Source organism: Acanthochromis polyacanthus, chromosome 10 (genome assembly GCF_021347895.1).
Source record: "Acanthochromis polyacanthus isolate Apoly-LR-REF ecotype Palm Island chromosome 10, KAUST_Apoly_ChrSc, whole genome shotgun sequence".
In the NCBI taxonomy this organism is placed as follows: domain Eukaryota; kingdom Metazoa; phylum Chordata; class Actinopteri; family Pomacentridae; genus Acanthochromis; species Acanthochromis polyacanthus.
In genome coordinates this window covers 27,214,908-27,233,708 of record NC_067122.1, presented here as the reverse complement: position 1 = coordinate 27,233,708, position 18,801 = coordinate 27,214,908, and the positions used below count along the sequence as shown (strand labels likewise).

Genomic DNA, 18,801 nt, shown 5'->3' with positions numbered 1-18,801 from the left:
GACCATCTTCAGTCGAGGCCAGTCAGAGAACTTCAAGACCTTCCATCGTCTGGACCAGATGTGGCATCAGCTCCCTCTGAACATCTGGATGACAGGAGAAAAGACAGAAATCAAACAATCACAGAAATACAATTTATTTACTTTCATCATTTTATAAAAGTAGCATGAACTTTATTAAAACTTGACAACATCAGTAATGAAAGTAAATGTTTTTATCTCATTCTATTCCCTTTCCATTGTGGGCTTTGTGTATTTACTATCTTTTTATGACAAAAAATAAAATCGCTCACTGCTATCGTTTGGGCATAGAAAGTATTGGAACTAATGCTTGCTTGTTCACTCTGTTCCAACAGCTCACCTGTTCCTTCATACTGACAGCAGTCATCCCCTCATCACTATTGGCTCTGCCTAAATCACATTTTTAAAATGGTCAAAATTCTCAGCACAAATCTCTCCTTTTTACAAAGCCGTCAGGTCAGTTTCATTAATGTAGAGCTGAATCATCTCGCATCTCAGGGTACTTCTCATATTGAGCAGGTCTACACCAGACTCTTCATTATATTCATTTTAATAATATTCACTCAATGAACAATCCTACCTCCCACTCTGGACTTGTGGGCTCTTGGCTGCTGCTTGGTGCTGGATCTTTCTTCTGACTCTGAGGACTACAGGACAAAGTTTCCCAGTTATGTGGTCACATCATACTATTATTTAAATTATATAATGTTATGTTTTACGCCACAATGACACACAATTAATTGATTTGATAATTAACTTGAACGGTGGTTTGCAAAGTTCAACAAAGTCCGTATCCGTTTCCTCGTCCTCATTTGTCGTTTCAAACCGCTAGCTTTAGTGAAAAAGTTTCCAATTTCTGCACATTCGGCTGCGTCCAGAGCTTTCCTCTTTTTAATTCTTACCTTCTCCACACCACCCTTGCTCTTCCTGTTTTCATCTTTCAAACACCTCTGACCGTGTGCACGGACGTGTTACGTCACGGTACGTCTGCAAAAAAACAAACAAACAAAAAAAAAAAACAGAGCTGCCAGAGAAAACAGACAATCTCTGTTTCTAATATTTGTGGCATTGTGGGTTTCTATTTGTGGAAGATTACAAGTGGTTTTCATCGAGGTTAGTTTCACATAACCTGTTAAGAACTAGTTCTGTTTGATGCTATAAAATTTCCATCATTATGCAGGATTTTCCTTGTGTGTAGAAAGGAATTTTTGCCGTGCACAGTTACTGTAACAATAAGTGAATAGGAAGTCATGGTTTAACACATAATGTTCCACTGCATAAAGACTGCAGATACTTTTCCTATATCTCCTTGCAGTGTAGGTTCAATGCCAAAAACTGTAGAAATTGGCCCATTTTTTACACCACTCCTGGACCACAGTTCAGTGTATTTCAACACTTCAGTGCCATACGTTGTATGCCCAAATGCAATATATCAGTCTCTATTTCCCCTCTAATGCATGTAACATAGCTGTTTGTACATTTCTAATCAGTGCTGTGTAAATACATCACTGTCGGCATGCAGCACCCCACCGACTTGTTTCTTCTCTCAAATTACAACCATTGTAAGTGCTCTTAATTTTCCAGGGCTTGTGAATTATGAATGATATAAAATATTTAAAAACCAGCACAGACTTTCATAAGACTAGAAATACTTTCATAATCAAGCTAAGTATACGTCTGTACTTTACTAAATGAGCTCAGAGCTGTGCACGGCCTAACTGTTTGACCTCTGCGCTGCACATTCATTTTCCAAACATATGTTGGCTATTTCAGCAGCTCTGGACTGTGAAACTGAGACAGGAGGAGAGAGGGTCTGTCGCACATGTGAGCATGATCTAACTGGCTGTGAATACGGGGAACAGACCAGCGGTTAGCGGTTGGGGAGGAAAGCTAGCAAACTGAATGACATGTTTGTGTGATCTGATGCAGATTTTTCTGAGGTGCTCTGCGGGTCTGGGGAACCCGGGGCCTTCGGGCAATGATCCTCAAATCATTTCCAAACATGCATGAGCACACTCGCACAAAACCGCATGCAATTATGCCACCAATCCCCACAAGCGTGGACGCTCGTAAGGTACAGCTGTTCTACTGTGTCTGATATTAAATGACAAGGTGACTTGGTGTCCTGTAGGCCACCTGAGAGGTAGGTCTCTGCAAGGGGACACAGGAATCTATTCTCCTCAGCACTGAGAGGAACTTACTCAAGCAGAGCAGCAGTTATTTCCCCCTCTCCGCTCTGCTTCCAATCCCTCCCCGTTTGCCTTCAAGTCAGCGCCAGTTAGTAGTGTCCCCCCCCGCCCCCCTCACTCCTGCGTGTGTATATGTGTGAATATGTGCATACTGTACACCAGGCTAATTTCCACCACGATGCACTGCAGTGTGCTACAAGCATTCTCCAGGATATTGATGTGCTGCATATTAGGCGGCAGAGTGAATCAGCGCTGCGTGCTGTAAATATTCCATTGTCACTTTAATGCCTCTGTCAATGGCTTTGTCCAGGGTAATTCAGTCCGCTGGTGTTTCTGCCCCCTGTAGCTTCTACCAAGCGAAGCGTCTCACACACATCTGCACACACACACACACACACACACACACACACACACACACACTGAAACAGAGAAAATGAGAGGAGAGCGATAGAGTGGATACACACATCTCAGGCGCACACACACTCTTTGCCTCAGGTTTTTTTTCTTCCCGTCACAGATGATCAGGCCCAGTTTTGGCTTTAGCTCAGCTCTGACCAACCCCTGGTCCTCGAGCCAAACTGTTAAAAGACATTAAGTCAGCACAGAGACGCGCCACTGCTTCCTCTCTCTGCTAACCACAGGACACTAAAAGAGTGTGTGCATCGGTGTGAGTTGGAAACTGTGCGGCTAAAATCCGCACACATGTGTATCCTAATGAGTCTTTGCATGTACTGGTGCATGTGTAGCATTCTCCTTGGTGAGGTCAGACAGAGAGGGGGCAGAATATTTGGAGCAGCCTTCCGGTCTCTCCGGGCGCACCACATGCCTGTCGCAGCTCAGTGAGCAGACTGTGAAAAGCTTATGTAAATGACGAGCCGCTCAGATGTGAAATCAGCTCTGTATTAAATTGTTTTGTTCCACTTGTCAGAGCTGATTAGTCCGAAAGCTCTCCAAAAGCTGCACAGGTATTGTGTTGATTGTGTCCATATAGGAGCCGGGGCGAAAAGAAATCCATAGATCACCTCAGGAAAGAGCATCTGTGTAGGTAGCAGGGTGCAATTGCTCTCTGAAGTGTGATCACTCTAGTCAGTTATCCCATGACAGATTAGTCTAGTGGATTTGAAGATGCTGGAAGGCCTCTCAGAGATGCACACTGATTGAGATCTGCTGCAATATGCATCCAGAAACACTCCACCTGTCTCTTGAAATGGGGCCATTCTCGCGCCATTACAAAGACCCGGCCTGTAGGTCCCATTAGTCTAACCTTAGTCCACTTCTGACTGATCGCCAGACTTCCATCCACCTCCTCCTCTTTCTCTCCATCTCTTTCACACAAACACCCACTTCTGGGACTCAGCACAGGTGGCATTGTATCTTCAATTCTGTGCTGGGATAGCAGGGGGGAAATTAGAGCGGAGGAGAGAGGGACGTGAGACATTGTAGGGGGGAGAGAAAAGTGAGGAAGCAAGTCTGAGAGATGTGTGGGCAGAGAGAAAGCGATAGAAAGAAAGAGAGAGAGGGAGGCAGTGAGGAGATTGCAGCACTACGTCTGGAGGGCTCCCAGCATAAAGCAGGTCTTTGAAAAGGGCAGACAAAGAGAAAAGGTCTCGGCCAAATACCTGAAAGAATGTTGAGAGGAAAGAGGAGCGCGGCCAGAGGGAGATAAGGCAGTTAGCCGCACACTGAGGCAGCTCCTGTGTCATTGGATCAGGTTACTCTGTGCACGCATGCGTGTGTGTGTGTGTCTTTGCATGTGCTCATCTGTGTGCTCGTCCATTTGAGTGCTGAGGTCGATGCCGACTCGGCCGACATTCCGGAGTGGTCTGCCTCTGTTCACGGTCCAGTGAGGTCGCTGACAAAGCTGTGATGGGCGAGGCTGTGTGTGGCGCCTCCAGGGCTAGCCCAGGTCGGTGCGACAAGAACCCGGACCGCAGATGTGAACCGCGGCACCGGGCCAGACTACAGGCTAAAAGTGGAGATAATAAAGTCTCAATATTTCTGTTAGACCCAAGAGAATTTCAGTTCCCATGCGTAACATTTGCAAGCTCTTCTCCTGGGCTTCAAAGCAACTCCAGATGAGAGTCTGCTTTGAAAGTGATTTTCAAGTCTGGGCTTTATCTGTGTGCGGGAAATCACCCTCTAGCTATTTTGTAAGCTTAGGTACCTTTGAATAGACTAACAGAGCCTTAGGATAAAGGGATCTACTGAGCTACCGTAGCAACAAACCTAAAATGAGGTGCAAACTGTCTTCTCCCTGTGTTGGTGTGGAAATGACAACAAATCTGTCAGGATATTAGAAGTGGATAATATGAGTATCGAAACAAATCTCAGCAGTTATTAGTTGTGATTGAGGTCTGATAGCAATTAGTCTCGCTCCGGCACACAGACTGACTCCTGTCTAATGATGTCATTGACCTTGTCACCTCCCAGAGGTCAAAGTGTCCATGTTAAACCATGCGTAATGGTTCCGTGTTTAGACTACAAGGGCCTGTCCAGCTAAATGGTGATGGATCGCTTCTTTTTGCTGCTGGTGGTGTGTGTTGCATCAGATGATACGGGTCTCAACATGATGCACAGTTGATTAAATCAATACCCCGAGGAAATGTGCGGTGGGTTCAATTTCAATCCAATAACACGAGGGGTTTAGGTGTGCGTGTGTGCAAGTGTCTGCACATGTATGAGGGGGTCTGTGCGTACCCTTGAGGAGCGTTTGTACAGTACACAAAATAAAGGACAAGGACATTGTTTGTTTGCAATCTGCTTTTCAAACGAGGTCATCAGCTGAAAATTTGTGCTTTTTAAAGAGATTTTCATGATCATGACAAAACATATAAAAGCCGGAATCTCGTCCCTATCAGTGGTAACAGACTGGATGATAGTGGTCATTTACTGCCTCAGGTTTCTAAATCATAAGGGAGGGATGGAAAACGACACACAGCCCGGCACGCTTATGCAAAAAACAAGGAATATTTTTCTATTTTCCCTGGCTTGTTTATTAGATTTGGTTGTAGAAAGAGGTGCCAGCTGCTGCTGAGGCAGGTTGGTGGAGACATGAAGGATGGAGTGTGTAGAATAGTAGATATGAAAGAATTTCCACCCATATGGCCACTGTTTTCAACATAATATCAGGGATTGTTAGCAGGACAGGTGCTGCCCTAAGGCTGTGCACATTAACAAATGCATTCACGCTGTTCATCCCACTGTTCGCATACAAACAAACAGTACGGCAATGCAGAGCTGAGAACAAGCATAGGAATTCCTGCTATTTTACTGCCTACCTGTTTTCTGTCTTTCCCCTCTCTGCTTTCACTTCCTTTCTTTCCGTCTCACCCCAGCGGTGACCCGTAGCAACCCCCCGTCTAATGACCGGTGCAGTTTGACACTCATTAAAGGTGGTCAATTAACCAGAGGGCCTCGAGTCACTTTCATTAGGCGACTTGTAAAGGTCTATTTTAGTCTGACTTTAAACACAAACACAAGCAGGGCAGACAGGACGGGTGCTGGGGAGCTGCGACCTCGGGTGCCTGTAGCTGTAGATGCAGGAGAAGCAGGAGGAGGAGGAGGAGAGGGGAGTTTTCGAAACCTGCAAGAGGAAGAAAAAGAACCTCTGGAGAGTCATTTGTTTTGTTTGTTATTTGTTTTGTTGAACTGGATTCTGTTGGTGTTTTATGGAAACAAACTCAAATGGTAAAAAACAGTGAATTTGCTGAACAGAGCACAGAAAATGAGATCTCATGAGAGGGAAGATGAAAAACAGAGCCATCTGCGCTGAGGGTTGGCTCTCTAAAGACGATCTGGTCTCATTTCAATCCTTTGTATCACTCCTTTACAGTAAATCATAGTGGAGACTTTCTTCCACTGACTTAAGCTTTTGTGTGCGTTTCAACTTATGGCTGCATGTGCGCAAACATGAATGAGAGTGCACAGAAGGGGGAATGTTTTTCCTATTCCTGTAACATATCTCAGCGGGCGTGTGTGTGTGTGTGTGTGTGTGTGTGTGTGTGTGTGTGTGTGTGTGTGTGTGTGTGTGTGTGTGTGTGTGTGTGTGTGTATCTGGTTTTAAGCAGAAAGCGTCTCCCGGTCCCAGGCCTCTGGAGTCATCAGCCTGTGAAGGTCAAGTCTGATTCAGAAAGAGACAAGGCAGATTGGCATGGAAATGGAATCTGCTGTCTCTGTGCCAAACGTCCAGACTGACTGACTGCCCTCAGCCTCTCATCACATCCAAGTCTATCCTCTCATCGCACCGTCCACTCCTCCTCCTCTCGCGGCCACCTTTGCATACCAATATCAGAATAACACAGAGGAGGAGCGACTCTGAAATGGGCCTGCTTAATAATCACGATGTCAAACAATGTCTGCATGAAAAGGAAACATGAATCCAGCTGTTAGCCGCTGCTACGAACCATCTGTTCAAAGCAGAGCTGTCTCTTCTCATTGCATTTTTTTTGTGCACATGGCAGATTTAGCCTTGAGCCATTTTTAAGCAGTTATTTTATAATGAAACAAGAAACACACTTACTCAGCTAATGGATTCATAAGCAGCTGCTGCTAAGAGATATTGTTCAAATGTTTATCATATCTTTATAGGAGAAGTCAAGTTAGATGAGTTGCATGAAGGCTAATGGCTGGATTGTGTATGTGCGTGTGTGTGTGTTCTGCTGTTGTATGTAATGAGCATGCGCTTTTGATATGAATGAGTGCAGTGAGGCGTGAGATGAGTATGTGCCTGCTGGTATGGAACAAGTCCTCGCACTTCTTGTGTGAGTATGATTTTGTGACTGAACTATGTGTGTGTGTGAGTCAGAGAGGGGAGGGAGGGAGTGTTCACTGGGCTGAAATGGGTCCCTGCCCTTCATGAATATTCAGCTACCCCCCACGATCCACTGATGTCTCACTGATGTCAGCTTGCGTGTGGGAAAACTAGTTGCCCCAGTAACAATGCTCCCCCAAAGCTGCTCTTACTGCTGCAAAAAAAAGGGAGGAAAGAAAAGGTGATGGTGGGGGAGGTAATATGTGCTGTACTGTAGGTCATCCCCAAAAATCTAAACGGCAGAGCGTGCTGGTCTGGAGCCAGTAACGAAACACAGATGAGTGAAATGTTCTCGATCTCATGTGGCAGTCTTAAAACTGGGGCAGCACTTAGGTCACATGTTTAGGTCAGTCAGCCTTCACTGAGGGATTCTCTAATGCATCCTGTCAACCGCTGTGCAGCCACAGCATTGCAGGAAAACACAAAAGCATGTCTGCACTCGCTCATGATGCTTCCCGACTGCTCTTCTCAGTTTTTTTTTTTAAATTTCTCAGCTGGGTGTTTTGCTGTGAATTTGTCTCTTAAGCTGAAAAGCGACGGCATAAAAGGTCTGTTTTGCTCTCTTCAAGTCGGGTGACATTGAGAGATCCTTCGCTGCGCCACTGACTGAGCGACGTTATTATTCTGACACAGTCGTTGTCAAACTGATTTTTTTCTCTCTCCAGGAACACACTGACACGCACACACACACACACACACACACACACACACACACACACACACACTCCATCCGTCAGCACGCACCGCCGCTGCCCCCACAGATGTTGCCCAGTATTTAGGTCACTTAGTTTGCAGATGGGTGGTCAGCGACGCTTGCATTGGCTTGGGTTTCCAGCAACTGATACAATAGGCCAGTCAGCTCTCAGTGGCCACCCTGGAGAGACCGGAAGTGCAGCTCTTTGTAATCATAACGGACAGTTTTCACTTACGGGTACCAAACGGCGTTAAGGTCCGCTTAATGACTGTAACTACAAGATTCAGACTGCTGTGAAAAGCCAACACACAGATGAATGCCTCTACTGTCGCTGCAGGGATAAAAGGGCACATGTGACTATGGACTACTTACAGCATGTTATTACGAATTGGTTAGCATTTTGTTTTTACAGTATAAACAGACATCAAAGGTGGCAACTCCATAATGATAACGAATACAGTTATGTGCGCTATGTGTGTCATTAAATGCTTGCTAGTTTGTATGTTTTTGTCCGGTTTTTGTTGTGCGTTTGCAAAACTCTCAGCTTCTACACACTTGCATTTAAAGTTCTGATTAAATATTCTCAGGTTTTTGATTTCTATCCTCCCAATTTTAATCATTATACTTTGATTTTAGCTACAGAGACTCGGGTTCTTATTCAAGAAGCTAATTTTAGTGTAATTGAGTTTAATGCAATCATCCATCCATCCATCCATTCTCTATACACCGCTTTATCCTCACTAGGGTCGCGGGGGTGTTGGAGCCTATCCCAGCTGACTCGGGCGAAGGCAGGGGACACCCTGGACAGGTCGCCAGTCTGTTGCAGGGCTACATATACAGACAAACAACCACACTCACATTCACACCTACGGGCAATTTAGAGTAATCAATGAACCTCAGCATAGTTTTGGACTGTGGGAGGAAGTCGGAGTGCCTGGAGAAAACCCACGCATGCACAGGGAGAACATGCAAACTTCATGCAGAAAGATCCCAGATCAATAAAAGTTTATTTTCATTCAATATTCTCGCATTTTCATGTAGTATTGTATTTTAATATTTTCACCCTTGCTTTAAAAGTGTCATATTCAGTATTTTCATGTTAACCTGCATTTTTGCTTAGAATTTAGATGTATTTCTTCAATTTTATCAAGTTTTCCTTTAATTTTCTTAAGGTAATATTGGGTATTTTCTCATTTTCTGTGTAATATGCAGAGGCTATCTATCTATCTATCTATCTATCTATCTATCTATCTATCTATCTATCTATCTATCTATCTATCTATCTATCTATCTATCTATCTATCTATCTATCTATCTATCTATCGTCCTCAGAGCCACAGAGAAATTCTTGGATCGTTGCTCGGTGATTCACGGTATTTTTATTTTCAGTTAGTTTTCTTCTGCCTTTCATTCATTTCTTTCAGTGCTCTCCAATTTTTATTCAGCATTTTGAGATTTTTATTTCACACACTCAGTCACTGTTATCAAATTCTCCAGCTCCTCTTCAGTTGTTTCTGGGGTTCGCTGAATATTCTCACATTTTGATTCAAAATTTGCAGGCTTTGCAGTCAGACTTTAATTCAGGATTTATTATTGCAAGTTTTTTGACTTTCACCTAACCTGTCAGTCTGCCAGGGTCGCGACATGAATTCTTGATGTAGCTTAAAAATAAAAACCAATAGTGCATAACCAAAAAAAAAGAAAAAAGAACCCCAACAAAAACTGAAAACAAGGCCATCACATAAAAGTAGAAATGTGTGTGTGTCTTTGCAGGGGTAACTCTTTTGTAGTGTTAAACTTCAAGAGCAGTTTGAGTGAAAGAGGGGAAATGAGAGAGACAGAAGGAACCAAAGCTTCAAGGCATAATACTGTAATTGGAAAACTGTGCAAATGCGTTTTGGAGTCATGTTATATAAATGGCCAGCAGAGATAATGCCTGAGATTCGAGGCATGGCCTAATTGAGAGTAGGAGACGGAGGAGGAGCGGGGTGGTGATGCTGAGGGGGCGAATGAAGTGTGGGCTTTAAATTGGGTGAAGGAAATGTGGATGGAAATGGGATGTTTTCAAAGGCAATGGGAGGGAGGGCGACAGGGAGGGAGAGCTGTTTCTCTTTAAAAGGGAGGCGGGGAGGGAGAAAAAGAAAAGGGAATAATTCCCACTTTCTTGCTTGGTCTCCACACCTGTGACCCAGCAGCCAGCCGCCACAGCTATTTCTGCTGCAAGTGTGTGTGTTTTGTACGCGTGCAGGTCTCTTTTGGTTCTCTCACTCTCTGTATGATTGATGAGTCTCGGTCAGACCTGGATCTCTGCCACGGCCCAGGCCTGATCAGGCATGTTCTGGTCATAACAACGCCATCAATATATGGCTGACGGCTGTGTGCGAGTGTGTGCGTGTTTGTAATGACACATAAAATTGAAGCATACCATAGCCCAAAAGAAGCGAGATGCCTGACTGGAATTTCCTGCCCCTCTGAGGGATTAAAGAGGAGCGTTGTTTAGATATAGTTCCCCCCACTGATTGGAATTTGAATCCCATTAATTAGCCCTTTCATGTATGATCTATATGTTACCGTTTGACTAATGAATTCTCCCTTTCATGGTTTTTTCCTCCACTCAGTTTCCATTTCTTTGTGCCGTCTCAGGTTTCCTCCGCAGCCCTGAAGATTTACCAAAAATCTGCTTGATATTTGATGAGCAGCATTTGATGAAAGGCATTAGCGGGCCTGCATTATTCATGAATGGTGAGTGATGCATTAACTCATTAAATATGTATATGTACATTACATGAGAAAGAACATGTCCCATAGCATGTCATATTGATTTTGGTGTGAGTTACGAGTCTCCTGCATGATCCCACCCCGCATGAAAAAACATTAGGAGGCTGCACACCAAATCACTTAAGAGCCATATTGACAGACTTTCCCTTTGGATGCCTGGTCACAGTTGAGAAGTTGCAGAGTTTGAACTTGCTTGCTTCAACAGATCAAGGGTAGTGTCTGCACATGCAGCAGATTTTGTGTGGGAGCCGAGTGTGTGAAGTAACGTGAGGGGAAACTAAGATGTGGTGCCAACTTACACCGTTTAAAGGAATGGTACCAGTGTTCTTGAATTCCTTCCTTCATCTGGTTAGCTATCACTTTACTTCCCCCAACTTTATTTTCCATCTGTGGCTTCACAGGCTCTGCTGGCCTCCTGGCCTTGTCAGAACTGGAAATGACTTGCCTCGCAGGCACTGGTGTAGCAGCAAACAAAATGAGAAGTAAAGTATGCAAATGCGCAACCAGTTGGTGATCATCTGAGGCAAACAACCACCACAAGTGCAATCTAAAATGAATAATGCACCACAAAAAGCTCCATTAATCTAAGTTCCTTCACCTTATAAGCCCCTGCTCTCATTTATTTTACATCAGCTTGATAATAATTACTATGTTGGCGGCACACTATGAATTTATATTATCAAAGTTCAACACCGTTTCACAAATAAAACTGCAAATTTGCTCAAAGGCCTCAAAGCCTCAAAAGTGACTCTTGGATAATCTGCTGTAATTTAAGTCTTTTCCACATTACAAACCGTTAGAATAACTGCACACTAAGGAGGAGGGAAAAAATGGGTTTCTTTTGGAAGTTCTTTACTCAATTAGTATTCACAGTCATGGATGGAAATGAGTGTGTAAGTTAAATTGTTCCCAAGCCACTACAAACTGCTGGCAGCTGTTGCTTTCCCAGGTGACTTGTTTCATCTATAAAGACATGTGAGCCACCATGTTACGCGATTAAAAAACGCAAAAAAAAAAACAATGTGAAGAATTGCGCTTGCTTACACCCAGCGAAAACTCAGGAGGGTGTTTCAGCTGCTGACAAGTAAACAGACAAAAATTAAAGTAATCAAAAGGTTCACCCCTTGATGATCATTGAAGGCCGCTTAGGAGTTTTGTAATGATGCAGCAACACGCTCTATATGAATACGAAGCCAAGATCTGACTAAATAGGGATCTAGAGGAGACATTTTGCAAAGAAATGCAGAGTAAAAAATGCTGCAGTGCATGCTGCAACAGTATTTTTTCCATACTTTCTGTGATGCTGTTGTAGAGCAACAGAAGACCCCTTTGGCAAATTCACACACACACACACACACACACACACACACACACACACACACACACACACACACACACACACACACACACACACACACACACACACACACACACACACACACACACACACACACAAACACGAACAGTCGCAAACACAGAAAAGACATGCAGTCGCACACAGTAGCTCAGTGGGGGGAAGGTTTTAATAAACCCACAGTAACGTGGATATACGGGGGCGTCTCGGGACCGAGCCAGGAAACCAGATGAACGTACTTGCCCCGGGGCACCGAGCGAAACAGTGAGGGGGGCGACGAGGGGGGCTAGTGGGGTATGTGGGGGGGGCCAGTGAAGCCACAGGCACATCATGTCTCATTGCCCTGACTTTTTCTTTCTCCTGCCATCAGTCTCTTCACTCGCCCACTCTGTCTCTGCTCACATCATCAAGCCACATGAGAAGCCGTGCCCACAAACACTGATGTGTTTGTCAGAGAAAATGCCCAATCACTTTAATAACATTTCATGCCATCTCTGCTTTCACAGAGGACTTGGAGTTTGTTCCTCAGTCGGATAAATGCAGACTGTAATTTCAGACAAAACGCAATGGAAATGCCGAGTGCGGCCAATCAGATTTAATCATGTATGAAGAAATGTAATTTTGGAGGACACCAGGGCAGAGCGGGTTGATACGGGTATTAGTTACTATGCAAAAAGGCGTGTCCGTACTCCCCGAATATGAATTTATGAAGCCTGGTTGTGATTTCAATCTGACTAATGTATCAGAACAAACCCATCTGTGCAGCACTGACCCCTGAGGTGAGGGTTTAGGGGGGCTGGGAGGGAAATGCTGTGCGCGTGGGCGGCTGGTTGATGCTCCCACCATGTACCAAGGTGGTCAGTGAGACGGGAAATGAGAATCTTTCACTCACATTCACAAAGCTCAAAGGTGTAAAAACAGGGAAGGAAGAGGAAGAACATCACTCCAGACCAAGTTCCATGGGAAAAAATTTTATTTATCAATATGCGGTAGTTTCCAAACTGGTGGAACGTTATTTCCATTGTAGCTGGTGCCAACAGGTTACGCTGAGAAGCGGCAAAAAAAAAAAGAAAAAGTGAATGGCGAAAAGTAAAATAAAATAACAAAACTTGACAGCTGTGATTCAAACAAAAGGGAAACAAATTCAACAGGTTTTTTTCTTACACATGCATATTGAAAAATAATACTGTGGCTTTGAACAAACAGCAGAAATCAACCTACGGTGAGGCTCATAGCATGAGCGACCAACATCCTTGTGCTAAATTAGGAAGGGAGGGATGACAAAGGAGAGGGGCGGAGGGAGAGAAAGAGAAGGAGAGAGCATCTTTAAAACAAAGGACCGCCTGGGAGATAATGAGTGGTGTAAACCAGATGATTTATTGGTGAGCGCAGTACGGTCATACTCTCATACATGGCTTCGTTTCTTTTCATCTCCCCGCTTCTCTCTCTCCGTCTGGCCCGATAGACTTATTAAAACTGTGAAAAGATTCATCTTCGTGGACCAAAAATGTTTTTGTTACATCTCATAATGGAGTGGAAGGTGTAGGTAACTCAAAGGCAGTGGAATAACACAGTCTTCATACGCAGAGTTAAGTGCTGCCTCCAACAGGGAAAAGGGGGGCCTTATCATTCATAGTTTCAGCGACCTATCCATTTCAAAGCCACTCTGTGACAAAGCTACAGTCCTGAACAGTTTCTGAGCAACTAGAAATTCCTGTTGAATGGCAATGTAATAAAAAAAACTCTGAACCCCAGTTACTTATTATTTTTTTAAAACACGAGTGGTAACAAAGACGTTTTTTTGACAATACTGGACGCTGCGAAAAAAGACAGCTCGTGACCGTTGCAATATTCAGTTAACTCTAAAGGAAAAAGAAAATAAAAACATATTGCAGAGACAAAAAATGCAAGGATTCCATACAAAACACAATTTAAAAAGACAGCTATTTACAAACATCCTCCATTACAAAAATCTAATCTTAAATTTTTCTTTAATGAGCAGTGTTCAGGTGAAATTACATCTTAAAATTGGGCTCTATCCATATATTTACATTTCTCTGTTATCTCCTTTTAATGTTTTTTCTTCTTCCTCCCCAAAATTTTGAATAACATTAAGAAGTGGTCACTAAAATGAATGAAAATGAGACATGGTTTGTGGTAATCTGGTAATGACTCCCTCGGCTGGTGTAGGTGAGTGGATGCGCAACGATCCGAAACGAAAATATTTGATCTAGATGCGTTTCACAGAGGGCCACTGAAGGCTGCATGCTGAGTTAAAACACAGGGACCACAAAAGCACAAGCAGCTGTTTAGGTTGTTAACTCTGAGGTTAACGACACGCAAAAGCCATTGGAGTCCTCCCAGAGTCTTCAAGCTGGGGCTGCCTTTTAACTCAGCAAGTGTCTGTCCGTGGATGGCAATAGTATGTGGCGGCGGATGATAGGCGCCTCTGCCGGTGAGTAAACATCAACCGTCAGCGCAGCCGGAGATAAAACCTGGACCCGTCAGTCTCGGTGTATGTATGTGTGTGTGCACATGTGCGTCAAACGTCAGCCCGTGTCTAGCGTGCTGGGGAATGGCTGTCCTTATCTGCTCCCCTCTCCTCTCACACATCATTAGCTGGGACTGCAGCGCTCTGTACTTTGGCAGCCACACTGTTTGGAGCACCTAGTTCCAGTCCCAGTCTGTACGGCCGCACAGACACACACGTGCACAGAGAGAGGAGAGGGGGGGAAAACTGCACATATAAGCACAAATAAGCACTTATGAGCACCTACTTGTGCACGCCGTCGCCTCCCCCCCTTAACCAAAAAGCGAGCTTCGGCGTGCACGCGCGTCCAGCTGCAGTAAATCCTGTGTCGCCGCCCTGGGCTGTGTGATAGCTGGGCTGCAGCGTCTGAACACCTTGACTGAGGAATATTCTGCACAGCATTTTTATTCACAGCACAACTGGTGAGAGGATGGGGGAAAAAAAATTAATGCTAAACTACCTCTATAACCCTCCAGTCCAACTGCCGCCGCCGCCTCACCCGTCACCCCCCTATCCCCACCGCCATCTTCCTCTCAGGTTAAAGCCAAGTCACAGGAACATTTTCTCCTTTATCCGCCGCTCTCACTCACTCTTCTCCCCGGCTGGTGAGTGTGGGCATGGAGATGGCACATAGATTAGTCACACGCTGGCGACGCCACTGACTGTGCACTCCACTGACTCATCTACAGATGGCAGCCAATTGGCATCCGACTATACTGTATCCCAATGTTCAGCCTCGTAGCTCGCCGTCCAACTTATATATAGGGCATCCTACCTATGTAGGCCAGCCAATCAGTGCCAAGTGCCCAGCCTACGCCCACCTCGCCCAGGCAGCAGGCACCAAACTCACCGTTTGATGCGTACACTGTAACACTAGAAGTTCGAACAAACAAATATCAACCTGCCTGCTGTCTTTAAAACCATCACCCTGAAAGCTCATCAGACACAATAACGCCTTCAGCCGGTGCCAACTGGAGCACTGAGAGGGTTTTGTAAGATCTTGATCTCGTCTGTCTGTCGGCGTATCAGTCGGTCCGTCTTGTTTTTTTGAAGCTTGCAATACAGCAACGTAGTGTTCTAGCCTTAAGCCAATAAGTCTTCCTAGTTTAAAAAAAAAGAAAGTGGTCTGGACATGCCCAGACACACTCACAAGAGACACACCCTGAAACACACACACACACACACACACACAAGTAGGTCATAAATACAAGAGTAATGGTAAAGCTCATATCAGACCAGTGGAGAAGGAAGTATTCCTGCAAACACACACACACACCTCGACACCAACAGTCCAGGTCAAAGTACTACTTTAAGGGGAAAAAAAGCGATGGATGACATGGGTGGTGAGACAATGGAGCGATAATGATGATCTATTCAACTCTATACATTGTGCACTTGTAGGAAAAGTCTAACAAAATACAACTGCTTTGTGAACTGAATCAGGGTTCAAGGAAATCCTCCATCAAAAATAGTAAGTAAGGCAAACATCAGAGGTGCGAAGGGAGAGGAACACATTATTTTCACACACTGTGTCTGATACCTGAGCTATCTGGAGAGTTTTCCGGCCCAGCTCGGAGCCCCCGACCAACACACGCGCACACAGAGACGCACACATACACGCACTTTTTAATTTTTTTTTTTTTTTGTCGCACACAAACTGCAGGCTGAGTGGCGTTCGGGCCTGTGTCTGCCTGTTCCTGGCTAGTGTGCTAGGATGGTGGTGTTAAATTGGGTGTAGCACGGACTGTACTTCAGGGAACTGAGATAAGTTATATCCTGTCCGTTTAATAATAAAAAAAAAGGGACAGCGAACCACGAAGCTAGAAGTTCCATCTGTTGGTTTGCCCCGCCTCCCACCGTCAGAGCACAGCGGGGGGGTAACGACGCTATGGGGTGGGAGGTGAGGAAGGGAGGTAAGGAGGGAGGAGGGTGGGGATTGTTACGACAACCCAAACAAACAGAATAAACCTCTCTCGTCAGTCAGTTCATAACCCCGCTGGTTACTGGTCAGTGCGTGTGTTTCTCCAGATTTGTGCAGCAGGTGGTAGAAATAACACGGGCTCGAAAGAGGCATCAAGTCCCCCAAGATGCAAAAAGGAAGTGTCCTTCCCAAGAACATAAATCAAGCGCTCCTCTTTTTTTCCTCTCTCTCTCTTGACCGTGCCGCCGCCGGTTTGTGCGAAGCGTGTCAGACTTTGTAGTAGATGTTGGCGGGGCTCTGCGGCGGCATCTCCTGGACAATGTAGACTGGGTGGCCATAGTCCCCGCTCACCTTCTCATAGTGAGGGCAGTAGTTGTTCTCTGTCCGCAGCGGAATGATGATGTCGCTGGGCTCCGTGCCAGCCGTGCCGCCCGGCAGCTTGGGATTGGACAGGGTGCTGAGCGACAGCGCCGAGGGGCGGGGCTGCGAGTGGGCGTTTTTCCTGGCACGCTTGCGCATCTTGATGAGCAGGATGACGAGGAGGAGGATGAGCAGGAGGAAGATGACGCAGCCGCCCCCGATGGCGGAGAACACGGCCACTTTGGAGCTGAGAATGCTGTCCGAGTTTGCCGAGGACCCAGACTGGTCCTGATTCATGGTGTCTAAAAGGAGAAATAAAAGGAGAAAGAGAAAGAGAAAGGGCTTAGGGACTGTAAAAATAATTATTATGGGGGAACACGGGGTCAGAAAAGGGAGGGGGCTGTAATTTGTACTTCTGCTGAAAGGAGGAGAGTAACTTTTTTATGTTTCCTTGCCCCATATTTCACTTTTATTTCATATTTTATATTTGTGCGATTTATTATTTAAAGGAGATCAAATAGGTACATCAAAAATCTGGTTTCCATGTCCTCTGGGGAGCTGCATTTTGCCATGTGTGGAGGATAAGGGGATGGGATGAAAATATCGCAATTCACAAATCCTTTGGCACAGGGCCTGTTCTTGTTCCAGTCATTTGATGACTATAATATCACTTACTTTAATGGCACTACATTCAAAAATAAAGCAGCTGTGTTCTTACATATTTGCTTGTTTGCTTGATAAGATTTTAGGCAAGTAGTATTGCAGCGTGTTTCAAATCAAGGTCCAAAGCAAACAGTAATAACACTCGCAAGGTTCTTGTGTGTTTGTTAAATAGGATTTCACCCCTCCCCAACACTGTAATTTTCATATAGTCCCTCAGAGACTGCAGAACATTTACAGTAAGCCGGCGCTGTCGTGTGTCACACAGATCTTAACTGTTCCTAAACTGTGCCTAAATCAACTGCGAGCACATCCCAGTTTTGTTGTCTGCTCGACATGACTAACAGCCTCATTGATGTAATCTAATTGAATCAGCTCAATCAAAAATAGGCTCGTAATGAAATCTGTAGTCATCACTCAGCATAACAAAGATTCCTGCTCCGATAAGACTGGAGCCCGGGCACGTTGTCTGACATGTCAGGGCCACGTTTTGTATGGCAAAGGCCAAGTGAAGTATGAAAAAAAAATGAGGAGGGCATATCTGAACATCTGATTTTATTTTATCCCTTTTGTTTCGGGGGTTCAGGATGAAGAGGAGGGGGGGCTGTGACTGGATGGGAAAGAGAATGGCTGGCTCCTCCAGTGACTGAAATCCGAGAAGAACCAAATCTGTTTTCCATGTATGCATGCAGCTGCTGCCAAAGAGCAGCACCCGCCCCTCTCCCACCACCACCACCTCTTTACTGTCCATGACCTCCCCTCCCCAACACACACACAAAAGCCCTCATACCTCTGGAGACTGCCATCCCCACTAATGACTGTGTTTCCGCACTCGGCCGACCACTTTTGCACTTAAGCATTTATTGAGGAGGGGCTATAGCTGCGCCGCACGCCTTATCACAACCAAATGACATCACTGAGAGCTACCAATTCTAGCCCTTATCGCTGAAATCAGAGGCTCGAGGAATTTCGTACATTCTGGGCGCTGCACAGAGCCGGAGAGAGGCTGTCAGAAATTTCATTCCTGAAATATCAACCCCTCAAACCACACTGGCTTGTCCTTCATTCCACCCTCCACTTCTTCACTTGACATAATCACTGATCTAACAATGGTAGACAGGTAGAAGCCCAGGTAGAGGGGAAGAAGTGACATTAGGCAATCTTTTTATAGAGTAACTAATGTCAAATAAGCAATTATTAAATGAGGACAGCTTATCACATTGGGACAGGCAGAACAGACTGTACTTGGAGGAAGTTTGTGGCAAACAAAGTTGTGGAGTAAGTCAAAAAGTTTGTGTAGGGAGTGATCTAATAAAAAAAAAAGAAAAGAAAAGAAGAAGCCGTCCCTCTTGTGGGGAGCCGCTATGAAGGTGCTGGTAAAAACAGGAAACAAGGAGGGCCCAGAGCATCCAAGGAGGCTCAAGTGACTCCTTCAATTATCTCTGCTTTTAATCTTCATTTATCTGCAATTCTAATGAGGCTTAAAA

General features: G+C 44.9%; 1 protein-coding gene across 1 annotated transcript in view; it reads right to left on the bottom strand.

Annotated features, from left to right (window-relative positions):
- Nucleotides 1-12,798: 12,798 nt before the first annotated feature.
- Nucleotides 12,799-18,801, bottom strand: part of efnb1 (ephrin-B1) — a 62,017-nt gene continuing 56,014 nt past the window's right edge. The window contains exon 5 of the mRNA XM_022206857.2: nucleotides 12,799-16,956. Within this exon, the coding sequence (XP_022062549.1) occupies nucleotides 16,562-16,956 (395 nt within the window). The 3' untranslated portion in view covers nucleotides 12,799-16,561. The remainder of the gene's footprint in view (nucleotides 16,957-18,801) is intronic.